We start from the raw sequence: 9460 nt of genomic DNA, 5'->3' as shown, positions 1-9460 counted from the left end.
ATTTTACAAATTTCAAAGAATAACTTTGAACTTTGGTCACAAAGAAGGATTTCGCGATTTACCTAATGCTAATTGATAAATCAAATTGTCATGAAGTCGCACATTTTCATAACGTTGAATTCTGCCGTAATTATATGATATGGCAAACTGGGAAAAGATGTAAATTATGCAATCCATGATTTGGTAAAAGTATCTAATCATCAGATTATTAGGATTTAACACTTAAAAAATGTTGTGAATTGATTTCATTGCATTTGATGAAACTATCGTTACTCAAAGTATCCTTTTTCTCTACTTCTTTGATTCAGAAATTTGCGCTGATAAGATTGATCCAAATGGTAGAACAAATTGTGCATGTATTTCATTTCATTGCAATGATATTCTTTATCACGAAGTCATGAAAGAATAATGCCCGAAAATATATCGTCTCTGTAATCTGTAAAAATACTTCAAGGTTATTTTTTCAGAGCTTCTAAAATGTGAAATTTAGCAAAACTTGAGAACTCGAAGAAAAGTGCCAAAATGTTGACTTCGTCTAAAAAGTAGACAATCCAAGTCACTTGAGAAGTTTATGACACCGGAAATGCACAGCAATTTTTACAGTTGTTCATATTTGATAATTTAATTTTACGAAAATCCACAAACCACCGCTTAAAACTATTTCGTCATCCTTCTTTTACAATTTTTGTACAAAGCTCACAGTTATTACATGGATTGGATAATCAGTATTCCTTTTTTTTCTGATTATCAAAAATATGGAAAAGTTTTGAAATTAAAAATTGAATAAGATTTTTTCCGTCAATAATTCTTACGTATTAAATATTAAATGGCAAATTTAAAGTTTAAATTTGAAACATACTGAATCAGACATTTGGGAAGAAAATGAATTACAGAAAGATGAGTTGACAAAACAGGCTTTTACAGTATATCGGACTATCGCCAATATGATTCCTCTACAACAATCAGTTATTACTATCATGTTATGTTGGTAAGACGTCCAGCAACGCAAGGTCTATGTTAAACAAATTTTTCTTATCAAATGCTTAATTTGAACTTATTATTGCAATATAATAGTGTTATAACTTAATGATATAAGAGTAACGGAGAACACGCAGAAAAATGTTGAAATATTTGAAAAAGTTTTCGAACTATCATGGCAAATACTTTTACAGTACAACAGAATTAAATTTTGAAGTAAAACTTTTAATGTAAATGTAGATCACGACTGACAATGAAAAACCTTCGAACGTAAATTCAAAGAGCATTGGTCTTGATTCACGTATCAAGCAAGGAAAAAGGAATCGTATCAAGCAAGTATCATTCACGTATCAAGCAAGGAAAAAGGAATCGTTACTATACTTGCATTCAAAAAAGGATATAATGAGACTTCACAGACTTTATGGCTGATCAAAACTTAATTATGAAAATGAATGGAACTTTCTTATCAGCAAATTTCTATAAACTTTCATGAAAATTTTTTGAAAAACTAAAGGATGCATTTGTTTAATAATTAGCTAATCCATTAGATCGCAGAGAGACTTTATTTCGCGAGGTGTCTGAAACAATGGAGTCCGTCAGCAAGAATATAATATAATAAGCAATAAATTGGGCGCATATATGATCAATGCAGTTAGTCACAAACTTGAGATTAATATCTAAGTTTTAGCTCTTGCGCATCCTGTTAAGATCTGTACTTCAGTTGGTGGTGTTATAGCCAATGAATTTAGCTCACTGAAAACAAATGAAATTTGAAAATATTTAATTCCCATAGTTCTACAATGGTTTCACACACAAAATCCAAATTAATCGAAATATAAAAATATAAAAAAATGTAAATACCAAAATTACCACCCCTTTCTTTTCTACATTACTTTCTTCGTCTTGAAAAATTCCGAAAACATATCAAGATTTGCGCGAGCTGCTTTATAAGCCCCATTTCAAAACCTTTTTATTCTTTTTTAATATATATATCTTAGACAAGTATGACGGTAGCTCATAAATGCTGCTATAAATTTTTGTGAAACTGCTCGTTATTTCTATTCAATTTATAAATCCAAAATGCACTTTTCTTTCTGATGATCTGGAATTTTTGTCATAGATCCCGTATTTCGTAAAGGCGTAGTTATTTGAGCAGTCCAATTTGCCTGGAACTTATCAGCTGTAAATCATAGCATAGAGAGCAATGAATAATGTTAAACGAAGAAAAATATATAAATTTTAAAAATTCATTTTTTCCTTCAAAAACTCTTATTGAAATCAAAAAAAAATTTTTGTTTTCCTTTTATATAGAACTCCTTTAGTTGATATTTGAACCGCACAATAATTTGAATTAACGCACCACTCCTAAGACACGTGGATAGACAGTCGGTGTGGTACTTCCGTAAGTTAAATTTGATTGCTGCTGTGGTGGATTAATAATGGGTGATCGTCGGCATTGAATAAGATCATTGATTACTGAAAAAATTCATGTGTTATCAAAAAAACTCTGCATGCCTCCAAAAAAGGCAATCAAAATACTTCTTCTTGAGAATATCTAGAAAATAATTGTGCCGTACTTATCAACCAATGAATGATCAGTTATTTGGAGTGCAAAGCATTTACCTGATTTCTTGAGAACTACTATCCGTCATGCAGATCTACAAACTAACAATGACAAAATAAAAATGTACGCAAATTAATCTTATCAAAAAATTGCTGTGTCCGATAATTTCACACCTAAGGTTGCAAACATTTCTATATTCCTTGCTATTTAAGAATTCATCAATTTACGAATTTATCAATGTAAAAATATCCATTTAAAAAAGGATTTGCTGTGCCTTTAAGTAAAATAAAGACTCACAAGTTTCTTTTTTCTCACATTTAACTCTCCACATTTCCGCATCTTTCTTAGCCTGCTCACATTCCGTTGACAAATTTTCTAGCTACAAAAAATAATTTAAGAAATATATCAATGAAATACTAGAATCTGAATGGGATGCGTATAAAATGACTATCATAAATAAATATTTAATAGTGTTTACGATTAGCATATAAAAATCGTAGGAATAACTAGCAGCGCTTGCACATCGATGTGGACAATTTATTTATCTTCACAGAAGAACATTAAGAGATGATGAAACCTTTGTCCTCAGTTGTATATTTGAATCAGTTAGAGCATCAATGGTCCTTTTACGTTCTTCCAAATCTTTTTCCATATTATTAACTTTTTCGTTCATCACCGTACCATCGCCAACAGCAATACGACGAGTTTTTCCCTGAAAAATTCCGAATATTTCAATCGATATTAATAAAACTGCATTTAGAGAATTAATATTAGTAGAATTATTAGGCTTTCCTTTCTGATTTTTACTATATGTCTCCCAAAGATGTTCATCGTTGCAGTGTATGCGTCGCCTATGAATAATTCTCTTCCAGAAATTTTACGAATAGAAAATGGAAGATATTATTCATGATTAGATTACTTCAATTATTTTTTATTCATTTACAACTGTTATTCTCTTCTTGAGAAAAATGTTCCAACGGTAGAAGTCCATCATCTTATCTTCATCAAGAATTATATGGTAAAAAGAAGTATGTAGCAACATTTCAACATAACATTTCTATTCCTCTCCTTTGAAAGCAAATTATGCTTTAAAAAAAAAAACTTACACTATATAATTTTTTAATAATCGCTACAGCTTTATCATGCTCACTTTTCCAACGATCTACCTCTTCGTTAACAAACTGTAATTTTTGACGTAATTCCTTATTCTCTTTGCTAGCATCATCTACTGTATCTTTCAGATCACGTATCTGCAATATACGGCTCTGCTTTTCTTCATCTCTGTCGTTCAGTTCCTGTAGCAACTCTTCTTTCTTTTGTTCTAAATCACGCAGCTGGTTCTCCTGAACGGAAATTGTTCATAAGAATGAAACCACTATCAAATCCGCCAATATGTATTTTGTCGAACCACACACGAAAATATTTTTGAAATATACACTTCAAAGAGCTAAAGAGAATTCTTAGAATCGATCTATTTCGTTCTCTTTTCATTTACAAATAAACTTCATCCTGCACCGCAAATTTGTTTTCCATCCGTCAAAGTTAAACTTGAGATCTTTCGAAACTAACAACATGCCCTTCCTAAAATGAATCGAGAAAAGATGGAATTCGAAACTAATTTCAGTTTCGCTTTTGAACTTTCTAAAAATCACATATTGATAAATTATGCCATCATTTACAGCACCTTTTCTTACGCAAATCATATAATCAATTAAGCAGACGCAAACATACAGAAGTGTCGAGTTCCTCCGTTAGTACATGTACTCTATCCTCCAGCTGATTAACTTGTTCAATCAGATCATCGATTCGATCACGAAAATCGACCACTTCTTCCTTTAAAGTGCTCACTTCCTGTGTAAGCATCTAAAAACCATGCAAGCTATCCCAGTGGAATTGTAACATTAGTTGAAGCAAGGGATCTGTCGTAGAAAGAAATAACCGAAGTGAAAAAAATTTTGATAATGAAAATACTACAGAAAAGACCAACAAATGGAAAACTGATACCTGCCTATCCGCATGAAGTTCCTCGTTCAATTCTTCAAGTTTATGTTTGCTTTCAATAATCTGAATAATAAGAAAGATATAATTAACGGACAGAAACCAAAAAACAAACTGCACTTGAAAAATATGATGAAATCCAAAAACAAAAAAATTTAAGTCGAGTGGAAATAAGTTTGGTGCATGACTATGACCGTATGTCAACCTCATTCTCAAAAAACACCTTCTTTCGTCTTTTTAATAAGCAAACACAAGATTAACTTTGAAGAAACCACAATAAAAATCGAATATTTTTACCGTAAAAAATGAAATTATTACTTCATTTCGTTCTTCTTCCCATTTCTGCAAGCAATCTGAATGCATCTTTTCTTTTGCAGTTAATGAATTTCGCAAACTTTTGTTTTCCTGAAATAAATAAGATCATTATTCAAATCAAGTGGAAAACCTAGCTTCTGTTTTATTATATTAGCATATTATTTGAACGGAGAAATAGCAGTGTGTACTCCAAAATTCGGCAGCATAATTCAATATTGGCCAATACCAAAGTTGACTAAAGGCAAGAGGAGAACAAATTTCTTTTTCTTTTCTAGCTGAAATTATCCCAGAGACGGTTATTGTTAGGAAACTACAGTAATGTACGGATTAAACTAGTTAAAAAGAAAAAAAAGATACAATGACAATATATAGTGCAGAGGCTTTTATATCCTATTTAAAACTGAGGATCCAGAAAAGAGAAATACGAAACTTTAAAAATTTTAACAAGAAACGCTCCATCATCCAAGTAAATATTTTCACCATGGGAATTATTAACTTACCGCTTGTTCCGATGATAATGAATCACGTAAAATATCCAGCTCCTTTAAATACTCCTGAAAATTGAACAAGAAAAGAGCAAGAAAAAAAAAGTTAAAATATAAATGCAGTAGGATGCGGTAGAAGACCAGAAAATCTATCCAATTAAAAAACAAATCAGTCTATCCAACCACAAAACAGCTCACTTTATATTTCATGATTCTTTCAACAAGATGCGTTATTAAAGCTTTATCAGTTACTCTTCGAAGAGGTAAAGAAAGAACTGTAACCCATTTGAACCCCATTTTTCCGACGAGGTCAAATCTGAAATAAAGAAAAAATTGCAAAAATTAGCTTCTATTTATCACCTCATAAACCTCATCGGAAATCAGATTTTTGCTCCAATTCAGAGCATCATAAGAATTTTGTCGGAGTGTTTGAACAATTCTGATTTCAGTGAAAATGTGCCCGAATATCATTCATTACTTCAATTTTGCATATTTATGGTCCATATAAAGTATGGCTTTTGAGAGTAGTGAAGATCAAACCATAAACCTGATTTGATCTTTCCCTTACTATTTTCAGTGTTTAATATCCTAATATAATTCCTTTATCAATTTCCCAGAACATTACTGTTCTGTCATCGTAATATTCAGCATTCCATCAATTATAGCAATATGAAAGCATTTTTAGCAATAATATCTTTTTACTACGAGCAGATCAGCGAAAATGAGGTGAAGGACATACTTGAATAAAGTATTATCATCGTAAAGGCCTCCCCGAAGATGAGATCCACAGCCACTATCTAAGTAAGTAACAAAATCGACTATTTTCTTAGGAAATGCATCGAATTCGACATCTAATTCTTGCTCGCGTTTCAGTGATTCATATTCAGATCGCCGAAGTGATAGTATATATATGAACAAAGGATCATCATCTCGCGATATGCAAAATATAAATTCCTGGAAAAAGAAGTGAGCAATTTTTATGAATGTTAATTGAAGTATACGACATGTGTATGACAGACAAGTAGTCTAATATACAAATTCTTTCTTCAAGTGAAGTAACTTGAATAAAGGTATATCTCAACTTCATCAAACAAAATTTTTTGAGACCTGTGTAAATGAATATAATTATTAAACGATCTGATAACATTCATATAACGATAAAATCAGCAAGAAAAACATTTAGCTCTTACAGTTACTACAAAATGATCATGATTAAAAATTTTTGAAAATCCCAACCTTTTCTGCTCTGTTCTGTCGTTCGTCTATTTTCAAATTCAAAATTATACAACTGAAAGAGAAAAATTGGGGGTAATATAAAAAAAATAACCGTTCAAGCGGTTGGTTTTCAAATACCAAACAGAATGGATATGGATATAATTTCGACTGTCACAGAAAAAGTATTACACATTATTGTTGAAGTAATTAGTCCACAAGGAATTTAAACGGACATTTCAGTATCTGACAAATTTTTGAGGAACCTTCCTCTGTAAATTATATTTCCCGCTCAACTTTAATCATAATTGAGTATAATATGACCATGGCACTTTATTAAAAAACAATATATATATATATATATATATGTACTACACCATTAATACACTACATCACCTTTCAAAATAGTATTCCCGCCTTTCCAACTACATGTTTCATGAACAAATATATACAAGAAATTTCAAGAATAATTGTGAAACATCATATATCATTATCCTCGTTAATATTATGTAACAACATCTACTATATAAAAGATGAAATGAAACAAGAATCAAACCTTTTACTAGTTGTTTGGCCGTTTGTGTCAGTACAGTGAACAGCGATATTATCGTGGAATAATGTTTGAACCATCCAAAAATTTCTATAATTTTATTTCATAAAACACAAAATATTGTGAGAAACGATAAATGAATTCAGTCACACGAACATATCACAATAATGCCGATCGAATAAAAATGAAGCGAAATTTCAATGATAGTTTAAATGATGAACACCAATGCAAGGCGTTGAAATTAACAACAGTACTCATAAATATCACGATAAAAGATTTTTTTAAACAGTTTACTTCATCATTCACCTTGATGTTTCTTGGTAAAATTATGATAATAATGTGGAAAATGGACACCAAAATAAAAGTAATCGAAATTACCAAGGCATGAAATAGGAAGTCTTAAAACATACATTCTTCTATGACAATTGACAATTGGTATTGTCATAATGTAACTGTTGTATTAAGCATGTAAATGTTGTATTAAGCTCAGAGTAGAACGAAATTAAACGCAAAAGTCTTCCAGACATAAAGAAATTCAGTTATTTCTATGTTAATATGTGGTAGCCAAACTTTTTGACTTATTGAAATTGAAAAGTCTGAAGAGCAAGAAAAACGATAATTATGCATCATCAATCCCCATATGTCGAAGAATAGTATTTGCTAGAATTGAATAATCAGGCCCTGCAAATGGTTTACGTTTCAAAATCTCCGGCAACCTGATTATTTCTGCTAAATCGTTCGGTTTAGTGCAGAAAATATGACCCAATTCGTGTAAGCGTTCGGCAAGTTCCCATTGATGATTATTCATTAACTCTTCGTTGACTACTACCACAAATGGTTTTTGACACCGGAGCACTTCAAGACACGTTCCAGCACCAGCATGTCCAATTACCAAATCTGCTCCAGTAATATCTTGTAAAATGTCATCTTTGTAACGATAGTAGTTGATATTTACACCACAACGGTTACCTTTCTTAAGCTGCACTTTCCCTCGGCCTATCTGTATGAGTAAATCAGTGATACCAATTTGATTCAACGACTCCAAACATTTCCGTTCAACTACCGCACGTATTAACCCATCGAACTCTGTACTTCCAACTGTAACAAAACAATGCATTTCCGGACAAAAAATTAGGATGCGCAACTTGATAATTTCGGTTAGCAGAAATTCAATGCTTCACTAAACCCATATAATAGTAAGCACTTGGTCGAAGCCAGCTATCACGTTTTTCTTGTTTCAAACGTTGTCGAATAACAGCTAAACGAAATTGTAACGCTTCCTCCTCAAATGATTCTTTGATTTCTACTAGTTTTCCTGCTTCTGTTGCTTCGGAAAACACGCGATCGGTTGGATCTTTATAAATTTCACAACGTGCCGCTATACGACGAACTGCCGAATCTATGTCACCCCACGTTCTTGTTAAATCATGGGGGTCGGACATGAAAAATGCAGCAACGTTAACTGGCTAATTCGTCCGGAGGGACTTTCTGAAATTTCACCTTTTTTTTTAAAATTACTTAGAAATAAATGATAATCATTTGAAAAGTACACGAACAATTAAATCCTACCTAATGTTATCAAGCTCTTTCCCACTTATAATTTATTGGGAGAATCAATTAATGGTAAAAGAAAAAGTAACAATCATTATCAATAACATACACCAAAAGATAATACATATTTAAAACTATAGCCAGTCACTTTCGTTTAGACGTAACATAATACATAACATGTGTAGTTTCATAATATATACTTCATAATATGATGCAATATATAATATGTATATTATACATATAATGATATAATATATAATTTCTCTAAACGGAAAATTTTTAAATATACAACGAAGTCACGCGTACTTCTCTTTTTTTTATTTTCAAAAGTAATTTATACAAATTAACTTTGATTGATTTTCTCACCCTTTGATTATGAGCGCATTACCAAAGGAAAATGGAGCTTAAGGCGACACTTTCTTCTATCCATTTTATACCACAAGGATGGAAATAATGGAATGATATAAATACAAATATAAATGCAAATGTAGACATAAATACAAATATAAACATAAACATAAATATAAATATAAACACAAATACAAATATAAATATAAATATAAATATAAATATAAATATAAATATAAATATAAATATAAATATAAATATAAATATAAATATAAATATAAACATAAATATAAATATAAATATAAATATAAATATAAATACAAATATAAATATAAATACAAATATAAATATAAATGTAAATATAAGTATAAATGCAAATGTGAATATAAATATAAATGTAAATATAAATATAAATATAAATATAAATATAAATAATAAATATAAATATAAATATAAATA

At 30.5% G+C, this 9460-nt stretch overlaps 4 protein-coding genes across 4 annotated transcripts; 1 reads left to right on the top strand and 3 right to left on the bottom strand.

Moving 5' to 3' along the window:
• Positions 1-139: 139 nt before the first annotated feature.
• Positions 140-1407, top strand: LOAG_09925 (hypothetical protein; the record flags this gene model as incomplete). Its single annotated transcript, XM_003145451.1, has 3 exons — positions 140-159; positions 842-965; positions 1219-1407. The coding sequence occupies 3 exons, from the start codon at positions 140-142 to the stop codon at positions 1405-1407; spliced, it is 333 nt and encodes a 110-aa protein (XP_003145499.1).
• A 193-nt stretch (positions 1408-1600) lies between these two features.
• LOAG_09924 (hypothetical protein) lies at positions 1601-7182 on the bottom strand (the record flags this gene model as incomplete). Its single annotated transcript, XM_020448048.1, has 14 exons — positions 1601-1731; positions 2065-2144; positions 2339-2454; positions 2840-2921; positions 3120-3254; positions 3649-3885; positions 4274-4405; positions 4547-4606; positions 4859-4945; positions 5356-5409; positions 5539-5656; positions 6080-6294; positions 6577-6628; positions 7109-7182. The coding sequence occupies 14 exons, from the start codon at positions 7180-7182 to the stop codon at positions 1656-1658; spliced, it is 1518 nt and encodes a 505-aa protein (XP_020301774.1). The 3' UTR covers positions 1601-1655.
• A 539-nt stretch (positions 7183-7721) lies between these two features.
• LOAG_09923 (glycosyltransferase 28 domain containing 1) lies at positions 7722-8219 on the bottom strand (the record flags this gene model as incomplete). The annotated part of the gene is made up of 1 exon (XM_003145449.1): positions 7722-8219. One exon carries the CDS (start codon positions 8217-8219, stop codon positions 7722-7724), a length of 498 nt encoding a protein of 165 aa, XP_003145497.1.
• Positions 8220-8271: 52 nt separating this feature from the next.
• Positions 8272-8544, bottom strand: LOAG_09922 (hypothetical protein; the record flags this gene model as incomplete). The annotated part of the gene is made up of 1 exon (XM_003145448.1): positions 8272-8544. The coding sequence occupies one exon, from the start codon at positions 8542-8544 to the stop codon at positions 8272-8274; it is 273 nt and encodes a 90-aa protein (XP_003145496.1).
• Positions 8545-9460: the final 916 nt, after the last annotated feature.

The sequence above is a fragment of the Loa loa genome (assembly GCF_000183805.2).
Source record: "Loa loa unplaced genomic scaffold supercont3.542, whole genome shotgun sequence".
NCBI lineage: Eukaryota > Metazoa > Nematoda > Chromadorea > Rhabditida > Onchocercidae > Loa > Loa loa.
This window is presented reverse-complemented; position numbering and strand designations above follow the sequence as displayed.